General features: G+C 42.6%; 1 protein-coding gene across 1 annotated transcript; it reads left to right on the forward strand.

Moving 5' to 3' along the window:
• Positions 1-591: 591 nt before the first annotated feature.
• Positions 592-21,060, forward strand: icmt (isoprenylcysteine carboxyl methyltransferase; the record flags this gene model as incomplete). The annotated part of the gene is made up of 5 exons (XM_080015921.1): positions 592-810; positions 1,215-1,303; positions 3,373-3,542; positions 9,400-9,617; positions 18,830-21,060. 5 exons carry the CDS (start codon positions 592-594, stop codon positions 19,007-19,009), a joined length of 876 nt encoding a protein of 291 aa, XP_079872047.1. The 3' UTR covers positions 19,010-21,060.
• Positions 21,061-21,973: the final 913 nt, after the last annotated feature.

Genomic DNA, 21,973 nt, shown 5'->3' on the forward strand with positions numbered 1-21,973 from the left:
ATATTTAATTATAATCTATATAATTAAATATACTATTTGCAAACTCTGCCACATTGAACATGCTGCTTGCCCGTAGCATTCATTGTCAATACTGTTTATTATTATACGACCCACAACTTCCCGATTCAAAGGATTAAATTAGTTTTTAGTCGTTGCATTTGGTATTTTAATATATAAATGTGTGAAACCTGTAGTTTTTATGTAAAAATCTGTTTACTTTGTGGAGTATTTGATTATTTTTCGATGCAGTGTACAACTGTGGATGTGGATATTTTAGACCTTGACACACAGCAGGGAAGCAGGAAACTTTGATCAGGAAACTTTGATCAAACATACAATATCATTTTCACGCTATATTACATAGCTTGTAAAATTCGCAAGCTTGCCAAACAAACACACATTTACTGCGAGCGCAGAACAGAGGCAATAGAACACGTTCAGCTCAGACGCGGGAGCTACCGAATCGGAGTTGCCGATTTTGCTGCGACAGAATGCAACATATTTTGCATGGGAGGAGGTGGTGCAAATTGCAGGAAGACGCCTCCCCGTAAAGTGTCGCGATAGTTCGTTCGAGCGTATAGGAGCTCCATCATGGCGGGCAGTAAGTTGATTCTAGAGGGAAGAATAAGTATAAAATGCTTTATCTTAGGTCTTAGTGTGTTGATGATACCGCTAACGAGGACATTATTTGGCCATGTAGACTGGGTATTTGATCACCTCACCGAAACGCCTGGAAAAATAGCAATTTCTATCCACGTTGCGATTGTCAATGGCCTCTTGCTAACTGTTTACACGGGACCGATCTACAAGGTAAAACGCTAATTAACATATTTCACTTCTTTAGCTGTTCTCCACAATGTTGGTAAACTGCGTCAAAGGTATATGTGATAAACATAAACAGTAAATATTACCAATTTGCTTTTTGGGGCTAGTGAAGTAACAGTGCTGGTGTTAGTCGGCTCTCTGGTTAAGCTCATTACCATTTAGAACACGATAAGCTGGTAGAGTGGCTTAACCTAAAAGTTTGCTCTTATTTTAGCTCGTTCTTTAAATTAACTGTTGCACCTTTAACTGCACCAAAGACCACTTAATCATGTCTGGAGGGCTGACATTTGCTTGTTATGAAGTTGTATGAGTTGCTGTCTTTTTTATTTTTTATTTTTTTTAATTGCTTTGCTCATTTAGATGGGATTGCTCTTTCCATCTTGTTCCAGGTTGCCGTGAGAGCCTGCTTTCTGGGTGTTACTTTCGGGTGTGGCTTAATCATAAGCTTTTCCCAAACCACCTGGACACATTTTGGCTGGTATGAAGGACCCATACTTGAATTGTGCTGAGATTGAAGCTGTGTCCGAAATGGCATACTGCATATAGTGCACCAAATTGGCGTGTAACACCCGTTATGCACTGTGGGGGAGCGAGGGAATCACAAAACTGTCATATGTAACGTTGGGTTCGCCGTGACATCCAATCGCCACACACACGACAGCCAACCAGAATCGTCTGTGATGACAGTGGAAAAGGAGCGTGCGGCTGCACCAATAAAACGTATTGGGAGGCAGGACACTCAAATAGACACCGCAAGCGATTTCCCAGGGCTCAGCGACATTGCTGCATGTTTTGCTGTCGCTTGCAGCAGGTCAAGACAGGCTCATTGAAACAAATATCTTTTAATCGTTTTTTTGTATCTGTCGCTGGCAGTGGGGAACTGGTGTGATTTGTAGCGTTGGCTTCGCCGTGACAGCCAATCGCCACTCACACGACAGCCAATCAGAATTGTCTGTGATGAGTGGAAAAGGAGTTTGTGCCTGGACCAATTAGACGTGATTGGGGGCAGAACATAAGCAATATCGCTGCACATTTCGCTGTTGCTCGCGACAGGTCAAGACAGGCTTGTTGAAACAAATTCCTTTTAATATTTTTTTTGTAGCTCACTCGCTTCGCTGGCAGTCAGGAACGGGTGTCCAGAATTGTAGCAACATCAAATAGAATGATAAAAGTACCAGGATGACTTATTACATCTGAAATCTTGTTGTATGGAAAACACTGCACACTGTACTTGTAGCCCACAATGCGTTTTTTGAGTCTTGTGAAAGTATCTATGCAGTAAATGCATCAACCCGCGACATGCTGAAAGGAAGTGGCTATATGATGAAGTATGCCATAATAAAGTGTGCTGGACGACAGGATGAACAGTATGCCATTTTGGACAGAGGGATATTTTGTTGACCGGTTAAGGTGGTATTGGTTAATAGTTTATGTTCAGTAACTATTAAATAATTGACCGTTGTACAGCTGAAAGGCCACATAGCTGACTATCTATTTGTGATCTGCATTTTGGCTTTCATAAGCAATTATTGTGCCTCCGCTGAAATGCTGACATTCTTAAGATAAGATAAAGATACCTTATTAATCCCCAAAGGGAAATTCCAGTGGTGCAGCAGCAATGACATACATGATAAAACACACATAATTTACAAAGTGTGTGTGTGTGTGTGTGTGTACGTACGTATGTGTATATATATATATATATATATATATACACACACGTGTATGAATATATATGTGTATATATATAAAATAACTACCGTATAAAAATAAATATAATTAAAAATAGTGAAAGGTAACGCTTAGAAGTGGAAGTTAAATGAAATGACTTAATGTTGTAAATCACTTTCCCCACGCCACCAATCCCTGCTGCTCGATTTGATAATGCAACACTATCTCAATAAAAGATTTACTGTCAAACCAAGGTGTCTTCAAGACCTAGTTTAGTGGATAGCTAAGAAAACAACAGGAGCAGGGTGAAAGAATTATGAATACATTTTTAAAACCAACAACATTAAAACTCTTATCAATGTGATCATCAGGCCAGGGGTCAAGTAAATATATGTGCTGATAAGTAAAAGGGCTAAACTGCAACTTTACACCGGTATGGTCCTTTTAAATATTGGATGATATGACACAAATGTTGCTTTTACTGACAGGCTTGTTGGTTTGTGGCCTGTTAAAACCCAATGTTTGATATTCCAGACATCTAGCGTGCTTTGTTTGGGTATTGGACCCAAATCTCATACCATTATCAGTTAAAGCTTTTATCCACAGTGACTTTGATACAACTCAAGTCAGACAATAAGTTTATTTTAGCGGTAGTCGAACAAACACTACCTTATGAAATTTGATATATATTTGTAATTTTGGGGTTCCTCTATAACCAGTACATTCATCATTCTAAACATTCCCCTTTACCACCAGCTACTTGTTCTCCAATGATCATTGTCATTACACTAAGGTTTTACCAATCAGAAAATGTTGGTGTAATCACAGAACTTTCCTTATTCGCTTTGGCTAACTTTCAAACCATCGCCTGGGCAGGTACATGTGCTCCCTGTCGTTCTTCCACTACTCTGAATACCTGGTGACGGCCGTCATCAACCCCCGCAGCCTGTCCCTCGACTCCTTTCTGCTCAACCACAGCATAGAGTACACCTTGGCTGCCGTCTCCTCGTGGCTGGAGTTCACTGTGGAGAAGTTGACAGTTCCAGGTAGGTTGTGTCTAGATGGGCAGGGTTACGAATAGATACATGTGACGGTAACTGTAAAAGTTAAATTGTTATAAACTTTGTTCGTGGACGGACTACAGAGGAAATCTGAGACAAAACTTTAGGTTAATAAAGTATTTAATCTTTGACAAGAGGAGGAGTTTCAGTGTAACAACAGAGTGCCACAGAGGAAGTGCTCAATTCTCACTGGAGATCTGAGGTTTTTTTTTATACAGTTTTCTAGGAGTGGCGAAGCTGATGAGATGTCAGTCAGCAGATGTCGCGACACCTCCGCATGGGTCCTGCTGATGAGACAGTTTTGCTGATGGGGCAATTTCGTTGACAGATCATCTGTTGAAGTTCCCTTATCTGATGGTCGAGACATGTTGCCTTTCTCCTCTTCACATTATGGCACAGAAAGTGACTATTTAGCCTTTATAAGAAAAGCAAAGTACACATACCTTGTACTAAAGTTCATGTGAAAAGTACAGCAAAACATAGACATATAAAATTCTTATAACATTCCCCCCTGTTTATGCTTATTCCAAGCATAACATTTTATATTTAATATGGAAGTGCGAGAGCAAAAACCCTGCCGGGCAGTACAATTATACGGTTTCCTAAACTCAATATCCATTCAGACAGGGAAACTCTCTCACGGTCCCTCTGCCTAGGCGACCACCCACCGGTACTCCATATCCTAATGGGGTATACAAAAAACAGTCATCATTGTAAAATTGAAACAACTCTTTTAGAACATTAATAATAAAATTCTTAATCTCTGTGTAATAAGAGGGAAGAAGGTACAAAATAAAAAGGTGTCCAACACAGACCCATCGGATCCTACAAGGGGACCTTTCCCTGCCTAGGTAAGACTTTTCCTAGCGTGATAAACAAAATATAAAACATCAACCTTCTTCCCGGATAACATGTATGTTCAAAGTTGAGATAAACAATCTTAATTGGCTGCATACATTAGGCCATCAGAGACTTATAACTTACTTTGGAGATTTTCTGTAAACTCTTCATAATGCCTAAAACTTGTTATCTAATTAAACTTGTGTCATTGTAAGAATTTCCGTTGGTGTGGTTTGTGTCAACTTTTGTTTTTGGCCATCAGACTCTGGTGTCGTCAAAGAGTCCGGCGATGTTGAGATCAACATCTGAACCTGCAATCTTGAGCATATCCTTAACACGGGTTAGATCATTAAAATCCTCCTGAACGGGCTTGATCAGAAATTAATCATTTGCATTTGTACTGTCATTGTTGTCAGCATTGCGTTGTTTGGGATGAAAGTACAACATATGTCGCCAAACATCTTACTAACGCCACCCTCCTTAGCCAGCAACATATCCAATGCCATTCGATTTTGCCACGTCATCAAACTAGTTTTATCCAATTGCTCTGTCAGGCCCCTTATCCCATCCCGAGTATAGTTAATGAATCTTTGTTGGTTATAGTATATTTCATTTATCCAATCAACATTTTTATTAATGGTTGACCACCAGAAAAGCACAGGTTCCAGTCCTGCTGCTATCTGATCGCGAGCTTTAAACTCTGCGGGGACCCCTCGTGGTACTCCAATAGCATCAATATATACTCGATTATCAAACGTTCCTCCAGGGGAATTTCTCCTGTGTTGTTTAAGATCAGTTGTAGTTGGCAGGACATGGTTACTACTGCCACTTACTGGTAGGACATAAAAGGGCATTACTAGGTGTACTGTCTTGGTTTCCCATCCAAGTATCGATCACCCCTTCATCACCCACAGATACTTTTAAGGTCGTGCTGCAGGAGGTCAGTGTTCCCACGTCCGGTCCTGATCTGACTCTCTGCAGACAGGTAAAGTTACCATCATATGGCGTGAACATGGGGGTCTAACCTTAAGGGACACGGGGAAACGGGTGAGCCACTGTAATACAATTTTCAGGGATGGCGGTAGAGGCATATAATTGTAATACACACTTAAAACCTTGTGGATCATTATAAGGATTTAAGGGAATGGTACCGTCCCTAAGTTAGCTCTGGCTCTGGCGTAGGCCACGCAGTCCGACTTAAGGTTCTGTTGAGCGAAGCTGAGCGGATTGCAGTGGGGGTGGACAGCAGCACCTGGTATGGCCCTTCCCACCGGGGTGTAGACCAACACTTCTTCTTTAGGACCTTGATGAACACCCAATCGCCTGGTTTCACCGGGGTCTTGCCTTGTGTCACTGGTTCTGTCGATGGAGACACTCTAGCCGTCATATCTTTTGTTTTTCAACATTTTACTCATATAATCAACAATTGTTTCTGTCAATTCTGTATAATCTCCTTTCATTTGTATGAGAGGTATTCTATAGGGTCTTCCATATAACACTACAAATGGTGATATGCCTAGGGTACTTAGTAAAATGTGTAAGCTAAGTGCTACTGCTAGTAAACACACAATCCATGTTTTCCCTGTTTCATCCATAGCTTTTCTTAATTTAGCTTTGATTGTTCCATTAGTCCTTTCTACCAGACCTGCCGATTGTGGATGGTAGCTAGGATGGTATTTTAATTGTATGCCAAATATTTCTAAAATGTGGACTGTTGTCACAATATATAGTTTCTGGAAACCCGAATCTTGGTGCTATTATGGTAGCCAGAGCCTTGGCCACCGTGATAGCATCATTAGTTACTGTTGGTATTATTTCTACCCATTTAAGAAACATGTCTATTATCACTAAACAGTACTTCCTACCTTCTGCTTTATTTAGTTCTATAAAACCCCTGCATATTGTTTGAAGTGGATAGGTAGCCGGTGGGAATGCGCCTTTCTTTGGTCGTAATCTGCCCTGTGCGTTTTGTTTGGAGCAAATTAGACATGATGCAAAAAATCTTTTAGAGTAATTATGAAATCCGTATGTTGTGAACTGACATTCAACCTTATTGACCATCCCTCCTGTTGAGACATGGGTATATCCATGGCTTAAAATAGCCGCAAATCTAAAAAGAGATTTAGGAAGGATAGGTTTATCGTTTGGTCATTTCCAAATGCCATTATCTGTTTGTTTCGCTCCCTTGTTTTCCACTGTCTTTTCGTTGTCGGGAGCCGTCTCTTGCATGTCTCGCAAAATTTCTTGATCTATATGTGTCACCGCAGCTTCAGCTGTGTATGTGTCTGTGTCCGTGTGTGGTCGGATGGTCGCGAGTTTCGTTCCTCGTCAGCGAAGCGATTGCCTTGTGAAACTGAATCTTTTCTGTTGGTGTGTGCGGCGCATTTACAGACTGCTACAGCTTTTGGTAGGAGAATTGCATCTAGTAGTGCTAATATTAGTTCTGCATGTGTGATTGGCTTTCCCGTGCATGTGACCATACCGCTGTTCTTCCATTGTGCCACGAAGAGAGGTAGATGCAGTCATGAGTCGCCCCGTCCACGGCAGATGGTAAAAGGGTGGAAGCACTCAGAGTGGTACATCATTCTATGCTAAGATGAGGTTGAGATAATAAAAAAATAAGAAAATATTAACTGTTAAATTAAATTCAGTGCAGTGCTTTGTTAGACTTGGGCACGTTACATTATTTTTCCTGGCCTACTGTAATCATAGTTTGTATGGGGTAATAGATTTTCTTTTTGTCTAAAAATTATTAATTTCATGCGCTGAGGCAGACTAATATCCTGATCCTGCAGCCAATAGATATGCATGGGGGTTCTGCGAGTTATTCTTTTTGGGGTCTCTTCAGATTGGTACTGCCCTGGAGGAGCTGTGCCCTGTGGGCTGAGACGTGGTGGTTCGGAGGAGGTTGGAGGAACTGGAGCGTAGAGCATTGGATGAGCAGTGAAGACTGGAGGTTCAGGATAGGGTGGAGGATGGGGTGGGGGACCCAGAAGAACGTACTCGTCACCATACTCTCTCCTTTTTGTCTCGGCGGGAACAAAGAACAGGGTACATTAGAGTCACCTTTGGTTTTTCTGATTTTTCTTTATCTTTTTGTTCGGCTTCTTTTCTCTCTTTCTCTTCCACTGCCTTTCTTCCTCTTTCTTTCTCCTTCTGTCTTTGCTGTCCCTTACGTCTTGCCTCTGCTTCGGCTAACCACACTTTCACTTCCTCATACCCATTCTTTCGTCTCTGCCTTTCTTTCCTTTTTGATCTGTCGTCTATCGCTGACACCAACCTTTTACACTCTTCTATCTCTAACGAGGTAGAAGAGTGTCGTTTCATCCCTTAAAATCATGTTTTTTCCATTTTTCTAATTACTTTACGTTATTTTGTCCTCTTGTCTGCATACGTTTCGCATCTCCTTCGTGTTTTACTTTCTTTTGTCCTTTACAACAGCACGAACAGTTACTTCCCATTTTTATTTATTTATTTATTTGTGTGTTTATTTATTGTTTTGTTTTATCTTTTTACTTGTTTTTGTTTTCGTTATTTCAGCGCTTTCATCAATATTTTGTTAACTCAGGACCTGGGGGATTAGTTGAGGTCTACGTTCTTCCAAATGACGTCTTTCCAAGTCCCTGACTCCGGAGTTTACCCTTTAAATACTTGGTTCCCAGAACTGGGCCTCTCACCCTTTAAATTCTTGGTTCCCAGAACCGGGCCTCTCACCCGTTAAATGATTTTACCTTTTGATGTTTTCCTACCCGTCTCTTTTCCTCCGTAGTCCTGGCCCCGTCACTGCTCTGCTCTCCAGTGGAGCCTGGCCTTCGTGGCTCAAAACGGCCTCTAACGGTCCGCGGCTGAGGACTTTCTCTGGGAGTCCCAGAGACAAATACTTTAGGTTAATAAAGTATTTAATCTTGTACAAGAGGAGCAGTTTCAGTGAAACAACACAACAGAGTGCCACAGAGGAAGTGCTCAATTCTCACTGGAGATCTGAGGGTTTTTTTTATACAGTTTTCTAGGAGTGGCAAAGCTGACGTCGTTGAGATGTTGGTCAGCAGATATCGCGATGCCTCCGCATGGGTCCTGCTAATGAGACAGTTTCGCTGATGAGGCAATTTTGTTGAGACAGATCATCTGTTGAAGTTCCCTTATCTGATGGTCGAGACATGTTGCCTTTCTCCTCTTCACATTATGGCACAGAAAGTGACTAGTTCATGTCTTTTTTAAGACATGAACTCTATTTAGCCTTTATAAGAAAAGCAAAGTACACAAACCTTGTACAAAAGTTAATGTGAAAAGTACAGCAAAACATATGCATATAAAATGTACAGGTTATTAACAGTAACCAGCATTTTGATAAGGCCTAAGTTCGAAAAAATGTTGAACCTATCCTTTTATGTCGGTCACATCCATGACTGTGAAGCCTGACGCCATGTTGTAATGTATCTTAGCCTTTACTTTGATAGAGAAACACCAGAGAAGCTGTTTTTTTAATGTTTATTTGGTGTCTATTTGGTGACTGATGTGGCTACAGTTTGTGAGTTTAACATTTAAGTTCACCATTAATGTTTTTACAAGGTGTTCCTGAAGTACATGAAATGCTAAAATACATTCTATATAATTTTACTAAGAGCTGATTGTAGCAGCAAAAGACAACTTAAAGTTCTCACTAAAGCTGTACTGTAAAGCTGTAAAAGGTGTGTATGATTATTCAAGCTGGCACGCTTACTCACTGGCTAAAAAACATTTCTTCACACTAGTTCTGCCTCTTTGTGACTGAGCTCCTACAGCCTTTTGGCAACAAGACTATTGACCAATCCGGGTGGAAAAAGCGTCAATTTAAGAACTTTATTTTGCGTGGTTCACAAAATTCACTTTCTCTCTCCATTAATGGTGGAAGTTAGTAGCATAATGAATCTGCTTTGTTAATTGCTATCTTACTATATTCCACACTAAAGAAAATCAGAAGAGCATTTGTGTGGCTGAAACTTCCTTCTGTTCCCTGTGGCAGAGCTCAAACAGCTGAACTATCTCAGCATGCTGGGCCTGCTGATGGTGCTGTGTGGGGAGGGCCTGCGCAAGGCGGCCATGCTGACAGCCGGCTCCAACTTCAACCACATTGTGCAGAATGAGAAGGCCCAGAGTCACGTGCTGGTAACGGATGGAGTCTATGGCTTATTCAGGCACCCCTCTTATGTGGGCTGGTTCTACTGGAGCATAGGAACTCAGGTCAGTACTCAATCCAGTACCAGTAGTTCAACATATTTGCGCATTGAGGCGCCGTGGGCAGCCCCCTCTCAAGTGGTAAATTATTTTCCTGAATGTGTTATTTTTACATTGATATAATGACAAGAACAGAGGTAATTGATGAGGGAATACAGGGACAAGCATCAAATCCCTGTCCTGGGACATTACAGATTTGCTCTAAAGGGAAGCGATATTTGCTATATCAAGGGTGTCTACTCTACCTCCCTCTATTCTGTAGGGCAGGTGTCTTAAACCTTTTTTAGCTCAAGGACCCCTTGATGGATAGAGACAGAGTGGGGACTGTAGGATTTTATTTTTATTTTTTTTTAATAAAATGTGTAGCATTTTAACCCTGGCCTATAATAACAAATATGATGCCTTATTAGCCTCTCTCTCTCCCTCTCGCTCTCGCTCTCTCTACTCAGTTATGATGCTTACGGTTCCTAAATGTTTTTATTTCAGAATTAGATTTATTTCCATTAGTTTAGTTCCATTAGTCTCTTTGAAAAAAATACAGTGAAATCATCTTTTTTCTTTAGGTTTCTTAAGTTTTAACAAATCTGAAATAGGGTTTCAAATACTGTTTAGGCTTGTTTTTATAATGTAGTCCAGGTTTGACTGCTGTAAGTACAGTAGCTTTTTATCTATACCTGGTCCTAAGGTGGACCTGTGCTCCTGTTCAACAAATTAATATAGGTCCCCAAACATGTTGATTTTTTTTTTTTTGCTGAAAATACCTCTGAGATTATACATTCTAACAGGCTTCTATACCATCCTATTCCAAAACAGGCTGTCTTTTGTCGGTGGAGCCGACCTCCTGGACCCCTAGTACTGTGAGCCAATGGGATTTGAGCTGTACTCTACATTCCATTGTATTTAGCCAAAATCTGTTTCCGAACAAATTTGAGGGGATAAATATGCAATCCAGTTGCTGAATCTTCACTCATATTAGATCTACAAGGCCTAATTTAAAAGTTTGTTCCAACTTTCGTTGCTGTTCTCCAAGCTTGTGGGGGACACGGACACCGCACAGGGTTTTTTTGTTTCCTGTAAATGTCTGTGTGGGTGTCTCTACCCACCGGTAGGTGTTTAGGGAGGGAGACGGAGTCTTTCTGGTTCAGGGGCGCCAAAATGGCGGTGTCCACTTGGTGGGGTATGAGGCCTGGCAGGAAGGAGAAAACATCAGAGAAGCGACGCTGAAGGACAGCCACATCCGTGCTCTGGCCTGGAGAGAGATGGTCACTTTTAAGAGGTTCAGGTGATAAATCTGCGTCGCCTCCTGCCTGTCAGATCATCTAGCCTCAATTGACTTCTCCAACCTGCCGTGTAACCACAAAAGGCCCTTGCCACTTTGTAAGCAGTTTAGAGCTGGACCTAGGGACTAACACTAACACCTTGTCTCCTGGTGCAAATTGTCTAAGCCAAGCTCCCAGGTTGTACAAGCGGTGCTGACGTTCCTGAGCCCGGATGACATCTCCCATGACAGCTGTCCTAGCATGTGTAACTTTGCTCTCAGGTCCATCACATGCTATACCTCATTCTTACTGGTAGTAGGCCCTTCCTCCCAGTTTTCTTTAATTAGGTCTAGCACTAGGCTTTGGCAGATTTACAATTAAATCGTCTATCAGCGATCGACTCCATCGATGGTGCGCATCGGGACACCCATGATCTCCGCTTTGCTGTGCGCACATCTCGGGTGCGCCGAGGACACCTTCCATTACTTAGGCCCCTTCCCGACCGGGAGAGAGGTCCGGCAGGCCTGGCCGACATCCATCAGGGGGCAGTTCATGATGTCATGGCTGGGCGTGCGTGTGCGTGTGCGTGTGCGTGTGCGCGTGCGTGTGTGTGTGTGTGTGTACACTTACAGCTGTACTCCTGAAAAATGATGACATTAAAAGCAATTTTCTCATGTATACCTGTATGCCTTTGGTATGTCATAGAGTAAAGCAAAGAAACTGTGAAAAGAGATAAATTATTGCTAAAGAGATCAATTATATTCTAAAATGGCCTGGACAAATGTGTTGGTACCCTTCGACGAAAAAAGAGCCCACAATTTTCTCTGAAATAACTCAAAAAACAAAAGTAATTGGCATCCATCATTGTTTATTCCATATTTAATAGAAATCAGACTTGCTTTTGATTCAACAGAATATTTAACATAATAAAACAAATGAAAATGGCATGCACAAAAATGATGGGACCATTACAGCTCACTGACACAATGCTTCATTCCTCGTGAAAAGTGATGAAAGTAAAAGCAATTTTCTCATGTATACCTGCATGCCTTTGGTATGTCATAAAGTAAAGCTAAACTGTGAAAATAGATAAATTATTGCTAAAGAGATCAGTTATATTCCAAAATGGCCTGGGCAGATTTGTTGGTACCCCTTAGAAAATATTTTAAATAACTGGATTATAGGGATATTTCATACCAACTGTTTTCTTTAGTTGGTATCACACGTCTTCAATCTTATTCAGCCTATTTAAATGGAGAAAAGTAGTCACTGTGCTGTTTGGTATCATCATGTGCTCCAAACTGAACATGGACCAGAGAAAGCAAAGGAGAGAGTTGTCTTACGAGATCAGAAGAAAATTATAGATTCAAGATTCAAGATTCAAGATTTTTATTTGTCACATACATATACATACTTCCATACATATATGCAGTGAAATGTAATGCAACGCACCCGGTGATAGCACACAAGAAGTCCTAGGAAAAAGTACTAAAATAAAATAAAAAGTAGAAAATTACTTTCTAATAGACCGACTAACTGACTCCTAAAACGTAATACAGTAAGTGGAATACTTATAGAATAAGAGAAAAAATATATAGAATAAAATACAATAAAAAATAAATTGAAATAAAATGGAATAGGTTGAAGGAATATGGCTATGTATATACAGATATGTGCATTTAAAGTGGCATGTGAATTAAAGTGGCATGTGAATGTGAATAGTGTGAGGTAGTGTTTGGGATAATACAGCACAGTATACAACAGTACGGCGCAGCAATACGGCATCACGAACAACCCTGAACAGTGATACAGTATGCGGTACAGTATGCTACATACAGTACAGTAGGTAGTGGAGCCTAGTGCATGGCTCAGTTAGGACCCCTGGTGAGGTCAGCGTTGACAGTTCTGATGGCTTGAGGGAAGAAACTCCGTCTCAGTCTCTCTGTTCTCGCTGCGTGACTGCGGAGGCGCTTGCCTGACCGCAGCAGCTGGAACAGTCCGTTGTTGGGGTGATGAGGATCCTTCATGATCCTACGGGCTCTGCTACTACACCTCCTGGTGTATAACTCCTGCAAGGGGGGGAGGGTAGTTCCAGTGGTACGTTCAGCTGAACGCACCACCCTCTGCAGGGCCCGCCTGTCCTGGGCAGTACAGCTCCCAAACCAGGCAGTGATGTTGCCTGTCAGGATGCTCTCCACTGCTCCAGAGTAGAAGGACTTGAGGATCCTCACCGAGACCCGGAATTTCCTCAGCTGCCTGAGGTGGTAGAGACGCTGCCTCGCCTTTCTCACCAGAGTGTCTGTGTGAACAGTCCATGTTAAGTCCTCTGTGATGTGGACTCCCAGATATCTGAAGCTGCTCACCCTATCGACAGAAGTCCCATTAATCCACAACGGCGCGTGCGTCCTCGATTGTGATCCACGCCTAAAGTCCACAATCAGCTCCTTGGTTTTGCTGACGTTCAGGTGGAGGCTGTTGTCCTGGCACCAGAGTGACAGGTCAGCCACCTCCTCGCGGTAGGCCTTCTCATCGCAGTCGGTGATCAGGCCCACGACCACGGTGTCGTCAGCAAACTTGATGATGGTGTTGGAGCTGGACCTGGCCACACAGTCATGTGTGTACAGGGTGTACAGTAGGGGGCTGAGGACGCAGCCCTGGGGGGATCCTGTATTCAGGGTGAGGGAGCTTGACATGTACTTCCCCACCTTGACCACCTGGGGGCGGCCTGTGAGGAAGTCCAGGATCCAGGTGCACAGCGGAGCATTCAATCCTAGCTCCAACAACTTGACAGCCAGTCTGGTGGGGACTATGGTGTTGAAAGCTGAACTATAATCAATGAACAGCATTCTCACATAGGCCCCCTTCTGGCCATCCAGGTGCGTGAGCGTGGTGTGCAGTACCTGAGAGACCGCGTCATCCGTGGATCTGTTCTGCCGGTACGCGAACTGCAACGGGTCCAAGGTGCGAGGGAGGGAGGCGCAGATGTAATCCTTAATCAGCCTCTCGAAACACTTCATGACCACCGAGGTGAGGGCCACCGGACGGTAGTCATTCAGGCAGGTTGGAGAGGCGATCTTCGGGACAGGAACGACGGTGGACCTCTTGAAGCAGGACGGGACCACTGATTCAGCCAGGGAGATGTTGAATATTGTGGTGAACACCGGAGCTAGCTGGTTAGCACAGGTCTTCAGTACTCGCCCAGATATGCCGTCTGGACCCGCAGCTTTCCTGGTGTTCACCCGCATCAAAGCCCTCCTGACCTCGTGCACGGACACTGAGAGTGCGCGCTCATCCCCAGCGGTGTAACTCCAATTAGCCGGCGAGCTAGCGGTGTTGCTGCCAGACTCGAACCGCGCATAAAAGGAGTTCAGTTGGTTGGCCAGGGAGGCGTCCGCACTCGGGGCTGGGGAGGAGCTGCTCTTGTAGTTAGTTATTGTTCGCAGCCCCTCCCACAAGCGTCTTGTGTCCCCCCGCTCCATCTGCAGCTCCACGGTGTCTCTGTGCGTCCGTTTAGCGTCCCTCACCGCCCTCCGCAGATTGTACGACGCCGCTTTGTAGTTGTCCATGTTACCAGATACAAGTCCGTCGTTGTAAGCGGCCGTGCGCGCATTCAGAGCGCAGCGGATGGATTTATCAACCCATGGTTTCTGGTTTGGAAATATCCGAACTTTCACCGTGGGAACGATTTCATCCGCGAGCGTAGCCACAAAACTCACTACAACCTCCGTAAACTCGCTGACGTCACTTGAACTCGCTCGGAACATGTCCCAGTCTACGTCAGTCAGAGCGTCCTGAAGCGCAGCCTCTGATTGGTCCGTCCACCGCTTCACTTCCCTCGTCATCACCAGATCCCGCGCGATCAGAGGCCTGTAAACAGGAAGCAACGAGATCGCGGCGTGATCTGATTTCCCGAAAGCAGGGAGCGACACGGGCTTGTATCCGTTCTTGTAAGGAGTGTAACAATGGTCCAGAGTTCTGTCTCCCCTGGTGGCACACGTGATGTGTTGGTGGAAATTCGGCAGAACTTTTTTCAGGTTGGCCCTGTTAAAGTCCCCAGTCACCACCACAGCCGCGTCGGGATGTCTGTTCTGGAATCCGCACAACACATCGTGCGACAGAGCTGCGTCGGTGTCCGCTTGCGGTGGGATATAAACGGCTGTAATGATGACCGTGCTGAATTCCCGGGGGAGATAAAATGGACGGCATAGTATGGTCAGCTGTTCCAGGTTCGGCGAGCAGGAGTGGGAGAGGAATTTGGTGTTGTTGGCGTTACACCAGCGGTTGTTTACCATTAGGCAGACGCCTCCACCTTTGGATTTCCCCGACTCTGCCGTTCTGCAGAGGACGCAACAGCTCCTCGTGTCACGCTGGAATTGAATCCTCGCTTGAAGTTCATCCATCTTGTTCTCCAGGGACTGGACGTTAGCAAGAAGGATGCTTGGCAGAGGTGGACGGTAAGGTTGCGTCCTCATTCTGACCCGAATGCCGCCTCGTTTACCACGGTGCTTCCTCCGTGGGCCGGCTCGTGGAACAGCGACTCCATTTTTGTTGTTGTAGTTGTTGTTGCGAGTGTTCCCGCGTAGGATTTCCGCCGGCCACTCTGCTCCCACGGATAAAAAGTCCCAAAGTTGTTCGTTTAGGGAAATTTTTATATCCATGAGTGCATCGCGGCCGTATGAGTTAATTGTTGATGTTTTTCTGGCGAACATTGTGATAAAAAAAGGAAAAAAATACTAAAGAGTAAGAAAGAAACCGGAGCGCCGGCGCAGGCGACCGCTAGGGGCGGCGCCACTATCGCCACATGACAAGTTAGGCATAGGTATAGACAAGCATGTTAAAGCTAAAGGCTATAAGACCATCTCCAAACAGCTTGATGTTCCTGTGACTACAGTGGCAATTATTAAGAAGTTTTAGGTCCATGGGACTGTAGCCAACCTCCCTGGATGTGGCCGCAAGAAGAAAATCTACCCCAGAAGAACAGAAGAACAGAACATTGGACTATTCTGAAGTGGCCCACTATGAGCCCTGATCTGATCCTATCAAACAGCTATGGAAAGGGCTGAAACTTGCAGTCTGGAGAAGACACCCTTCAAACCTGAGACAGCTGGAGCAGTTTGCTCAGGAAGAGTGGGCCAAACTACCTGTTGACAGGTGCAGAAGTCTCATTGAGAGCTACAGAAATCGCTTGATTGCAGTGCTTGCCTCTAAAAGTTGTGCAACAAAATATTAGGGTTAAGGGTCACACCATTTTTGTCCAAGCCATTTTAGAATATAATTGATCTCTTTAGCAATAAATTATCTCTTTTCACAGTTTCTTCTACTTTACTCGAAGACATACTAAAGGCATGGAGGTATACATGAGAAAATTGTATTTTATACATGCATGCGTTATACACACGTGCGTGCGTGTGCGCTTATCAACCAATTCACTTAACGACCTGGTCCAAGAACCAAACTCAGCCGTTAAGTGAGGAGTGTGCATGTGTTCAGCCAGTGCACCAGTTGTCTGTCAGAGACACAGTACATTACTGAACATTCCAAGGATTTTGAACATTACTCAAAAAAAAATGTGTTGTTTTTTTTAACACACCATAACGTTAGAAGTGAAAAGAGCTCAACAGTGAGTTTCCTGAAGTGAATATCACATTCATATTCTGAATCGAGGATTTTGATTATTAGCCATAATGTCGTAACAAGTTAAACTAACCACAAGCTATGAGATTGTGAAACAATGGTATATTCTCCTGTAGAAGCCTTATGAAATTAACCTTGTTTTTAGAAAAACATGTTTTACTCACTGTCATGGAGAAGTACTACACTACCCACGATCCTAAAGTGTAACAGCGATCTAGCTTGCTGTTACCATGGAAATGTTTACCGCACCCACGAACCTCACTGTCGGCTAATGAGTTACTGCTACCACTGAACTGAAACACTGTATATACACACAAACACACACGCACAACACAAACTACAATATATTACAACACTATTATTAAAAATATACACTCACTGGCCACTTTATTAGGGACACCTTGCTAGTACCGGGTGGGACCCCCTTTTACCTTCAGAACTGCCTTAATTCTTCGTGGCATAGAATCAACAAGGTGTTGTAAACATTCCTCAGAGATTTTGGTTCATATTGACATGATAGCATCACGCAGTTACTGCAGATTTGTCGGCTGCACATCCATGATACGAATCTCCCGTTCCACCACATCACAAAGGTGCTCTATTGGATTGAGATCTGGTGACTGTGGAGGCCATTGGAGTACAGTGAACTCATTGTCATGTTCAATAAACCAGTTTGAGATGATTTGAGCTTTGTGACATGGTGCATTATCCTGCTGGAAGTAGCCATCAGAAGATGGGTACACTGTGCTCATAAAGGGATGGACATGGTCAGCAACAATACTCAAGTATGCTGTAGTGGTTAAATGATGCTCAATTGGTACTAGGGCCCAAAGTGTGCCAAGAAAATATCCCCCACACAATATTACACCAACACCACCAGCCTGAACCGCTGATACAAGGCAGGATGGATCCATGCTTTCATGTTGTTTACGCCAAATTCTGACCCTACCATCTGAATGTTGCAGCTGAAATCGAGACTCGTCAGACCAGGCAATGTTTTTTCCAATCTTCTATTGTCCATTTTTGGTGAGCCTGTACGAATTGTAGCCTCAGATTCCTGTTCTTAGCTGACAGGAGTGGCACTCGGTGTGGTCTTCTGCTGCTGTAGCGCATCTGCTTCAAGGTGTGACGTGTTGTGCGTTCAGAGATGGTATTCTGCATACCTTGTAGGTATGGTTGTAACAAGTGGTTATTTGAGTTACTGTTGCCTCTTAATCGTCCAGTCTGCCCATTCTCCTCTGACATCTGACATCGATAAGGCATTTTCGTCCACACAACTGCCGCTCATTGGATATTTTCTCTTTTTCGGACAATTGCCTAACTATCGTTAGGTTGGAAGTTGTTTGCACAATGTTTTTCTGGGATGCGTAGTTCCTTCACTCTTAAAATGTTTTAATTAATTTAATAAATTAAATTATAATTACCGATACGTACACAGTCTTGTATTCCAATTTATTGTTGGTATGAATGAAATGTTTTATGGTCACGAATCATCTAGTAGTTGGTTGACTTGGTTCCAGGCTTAAAACTCTTTCAGGAATTTCTGAAACGTCAATGGAGTGAATGAATGGGAAATTCACTTCCAGAAACAGCCGTTCAAAAAGTGCCGGTCACTGTGCTCTATTGGCTCACTTTCAGCTGATTTCTGAAATAAAAAAATAGAGCTGGTTCTAGTGTTAATGGTTGGATTTGTCCTCAATATAATTCATTTATTTTTAACATTTATTTTTACATCTTTTACCAAAATAAATAGGGATGGGCATTTTCCTTTTTAGTGGTCGGCGACTAACAAGAATTTCAGTCGATTAGTTGACTAGCCGTGTCGTCATCACCCCCCCAACATAGACCATTAACCGCATGTCAAAATAGTTACCAGTACATAAATAATATAACTACAACAGGTGCCATTTAAAAGTATTCATTAACCTTTCTAAATAAGCAAATCTTACCAGAGATGACAAAACAATAATGGCGCAAATTGAAAATGATGCCGCATCACAATCGTAAGACAGCTTCATACTACACAACAAGCACTCAAATTTTTTAATTCTACTCTCAAATTGGGTAAAATAACGCCACACTTCGCTCCATCTCACCGCCATCATTCTCTCATACAAGCATGTTCTTCTGTGTGCAACACTTATTAGAGTCTGGGCAGAGTTTCTCAATAAGTATGTGCTACACTTATTTATCATGAATAGTTTCTCAGAAGTCAACGTCACTGCCCAATCATAATCATGCCCATCCCTAGTAGGGAGCTGATGAGGGAGTCCATGAATTTCTTCAATATCATGAAATCATCAATGTACGTTATCTGTTTCTCAGGTGATGCTCTGCAACCCCGTGTGCATCATGGGATACACGCTAGCCAGCTGGCGCTTCTTCCGCGAGCGGATTGACGAAGAGGAGCTGTCCCTCATCCATTTCTTTGGTGAGGATTATGTGGAGTACAAGAAGAGGGTCTCCACCGGGCTGCCCTTTATTTCGGGCATTCGCGTCAACTGAAGCCCGTGGGGGAATGGATGCCCTACACAAACCCACGAAATCCAGCGTGAAGAGGTGTCAGCCCCCCCTGCCCCCCCCCTCCCTGGATATAGCCCCAGCGCCCTCCCCGCTCCCCTTTCCCAAGAGCTTGCAGAATCCTCCAAAGGCACAAAAGCAGAGACCGCTTACAGCAGCAATGGTCAGCTTTAGGCTTGGGAGAGGTTGGGGGTTTCCTTTTAAATGTGTATTACAAACCTACACAAAATGACAATCCAAAAATTGTCATTTAGATGCGTTCTGTAATTACAGTGTCAGAATTTATAGTGTACAGGACCTTTTTATAAAAATAAAAAAGATTGGCAGAAGAATTCCCGTTGATTTCCTTATAAAGTAGTACCGCTTTTATCCCACACCTCACTTATTGAAACTCACCAGTCAACCTAACATTACGGTTGTGAGTGTTATCGGAAGTTCAGGTGTGTGTTAAATATATAGTAGTATTGATTTTATTTTATTTTTTTTTATGGATTACATGACAAAATAAAGAAATAAAGTCTGATATTTCCTTATTTGCTTTGTATCAGTTTAAATAAAACGATTGCATTGTCTCCCAAATGACCGTTATTCAGACGGTGTTCGGATAAATGCAGTTAGTAGTCTTAGTGGACAATTTTTATATGGGGGGGAAAAAAAATAAAAAATACATACATTGTAGCACTGTTCCTGTTTTTATTTTTATTTTTTATTTTTTTGTATTATTATCTATAAAATATTATTATTATTCCTTAATTGTATGTGTTGCTGCACAGCATCGTGGTTGTTGCTGCTTCTGGCCCTGAGTCCCCGATTCGATTCTCATCTCAGGTATTGTTCATGTGGAGAGAAAGATGCGTTAGATGGGCTAACGCAGTGACCTTTTGACGGACTGGCCGGTCTTTCTGCCTCAGGCCTTCTCTACACTGGGAAAGTCCTATTCATACTTCATGCTCACGTCGCAAATCAACCAAAAGTTGAACTTGTATCTGGGAAAGGTTTTTGGGGACAATAGAGCCGCTGCAACTCGCTAGTTAGATTATTTGGGTCCTGACTGATGCTATGTTTCAACTGCTGCCAAATTCAGAGTTGTTTTTGCGATGGTGGAATTAATTGCACCCATTGCAGACGTCCACGTTTTGCCCCGTTGATGACCAGTGGAAACTTTACACGCTCCACCTCATGATTTAATTTTAATTTCTTCCATCTTTTAGATTTTACATCCTTGTGGATCGTTTACGTAGGGTCATTTGCACACGCGGGTCACCTGAGCAGGCAGATTTGCTTATGCAGTTATTTGGTTAACGATTCGTCTTCTGAAGAAAAATAAATCAGTGTTACTTTACAACTGAGGGTTAAATCCTGCAGTCTAGACATAGCCTTGGTGTGGATACAAAGCTCAGTGTTGCTGGTTGCCATTATTTGGGCCCTGGGATGGTGTGTGTTAAAGAGATTTTTTTGTTTTTTTCAGGTAGCACAAATTTTTATCGAAACTGGAATGAATTGAAAAAATGTTTGCGCAGAATATTTGACTTTAAGCTAGTATTGGTCGCAGACACACAGGGCCTTGGGGTTGGAGGATTTTTATTTTCATGTGAGTCAGTAAGTGGGCTGTTGGTCTAATAACGGTTTACTGCTCTAGGCATGGCACACCTAAGGCAACCATGGGACGTGTTGCACATTTTAAGTATAATGTATGCGTTAAACGATTATTGCGTACAAGAGATTTTTTAAATCTCTTTAAGCTAATTATTGTGTAATTACTGTGCATTTTATCATAAAACTGATTTTCTAATTTGATCAGTATTTTAAAGTGTCATATCTTGTAAGCTCTCTCCTAATTTAAACTGTTTTCAAAAAATAAAAATGATCCTCATTGAATTGGCAATGTTTTTGCAGCAAGGAATTATTCATTATTTTTTCACGTTTTTATGTTTAGGAAATTACAAGCTTTTAATACTATTTGTGGTCAGACATACAATACACTGATCAGTAATACAATTTGGTCATTGAATAAACTAGGTTTTCGCTGTTGGATTCCGTTGACTAGTAATTAATCATGATAGCTATCCTATTATGTTGGCCTTTGCTACAAGATAATAAAGCAGATTTTGGCCCTGATTCCACTCCTCTGACAATTGTGAGCGATTTTTTTTGATGCTTCTGAAGATTAGTGTGTCAGATCATTCTGTGGTGTGAGGTATGTTACGAGTGTTTTTTTACTTTCCCAATCTGCTCGGAAGTCCGTCTGGCATCACTGATTGCAAATCACAAGACAGGACCGATCGCAAGTATTAAACATGTTCAATATTTAAGATCCAATATCCTTTAGTGTGGGGAGAATCCCAAGGACGCAGGCTGTGGATTGTCACATTGGAAAGGCCGGTAGCCAATTGGGGTTGCCTGGTTTAATCTAAAGTAACTTTAGTTTGATTGTGCAAGATTTCCAGGTTTGAAACAGACTCTCAAACTGGGACTGGTAATCTTGCCTAGCCACACCTCCGTTTCAAATCTTGTGTGGCTTCGTGAGATTAGGACTCTGGTTGTTGGTGAATGGAATCTGTTGGTGTGTGGTGTGCTGTTTGGGCAAATAGTTGCTCTCCACATACCAAGGAATAAAACTGTGGCCATCATGATATGTCGGGTCTCACACATCTGTTAAGATTTGAAAAATCTTGTAGTGTGGGCCAGGCTTAAGTTACGTTGTCCAATTTTATTGGGTATAAGCTGCTCACTAGTTTAAATGTCTATTTTCCATTCCATTAATTTGGTCCAACTCGTCCTAAATCAAAATCCAACTAGTTAAAAATGGTAGTTCCTGGAATAGAAACTCAAATCTTATCATGGAATGTAGATCAGGTTTTAACAAATCAAATTTTAACTTGAGACTTCCCTCATTTATTTTGATAGCAGAAAATCTGCTGTGAAATTAATAATAGCGAATGTGATGTT

Source organism: Zeus faber, assembly GCF_960531495.2.
Source record: "Zeus faber genome assembly, chromosome: 15".
Lineage (NCBI taxonomy): Eukaryota > Metazoa > Chordata > Actinopteri > Zeiformes > Zeidae > Zeus > Zeus faber.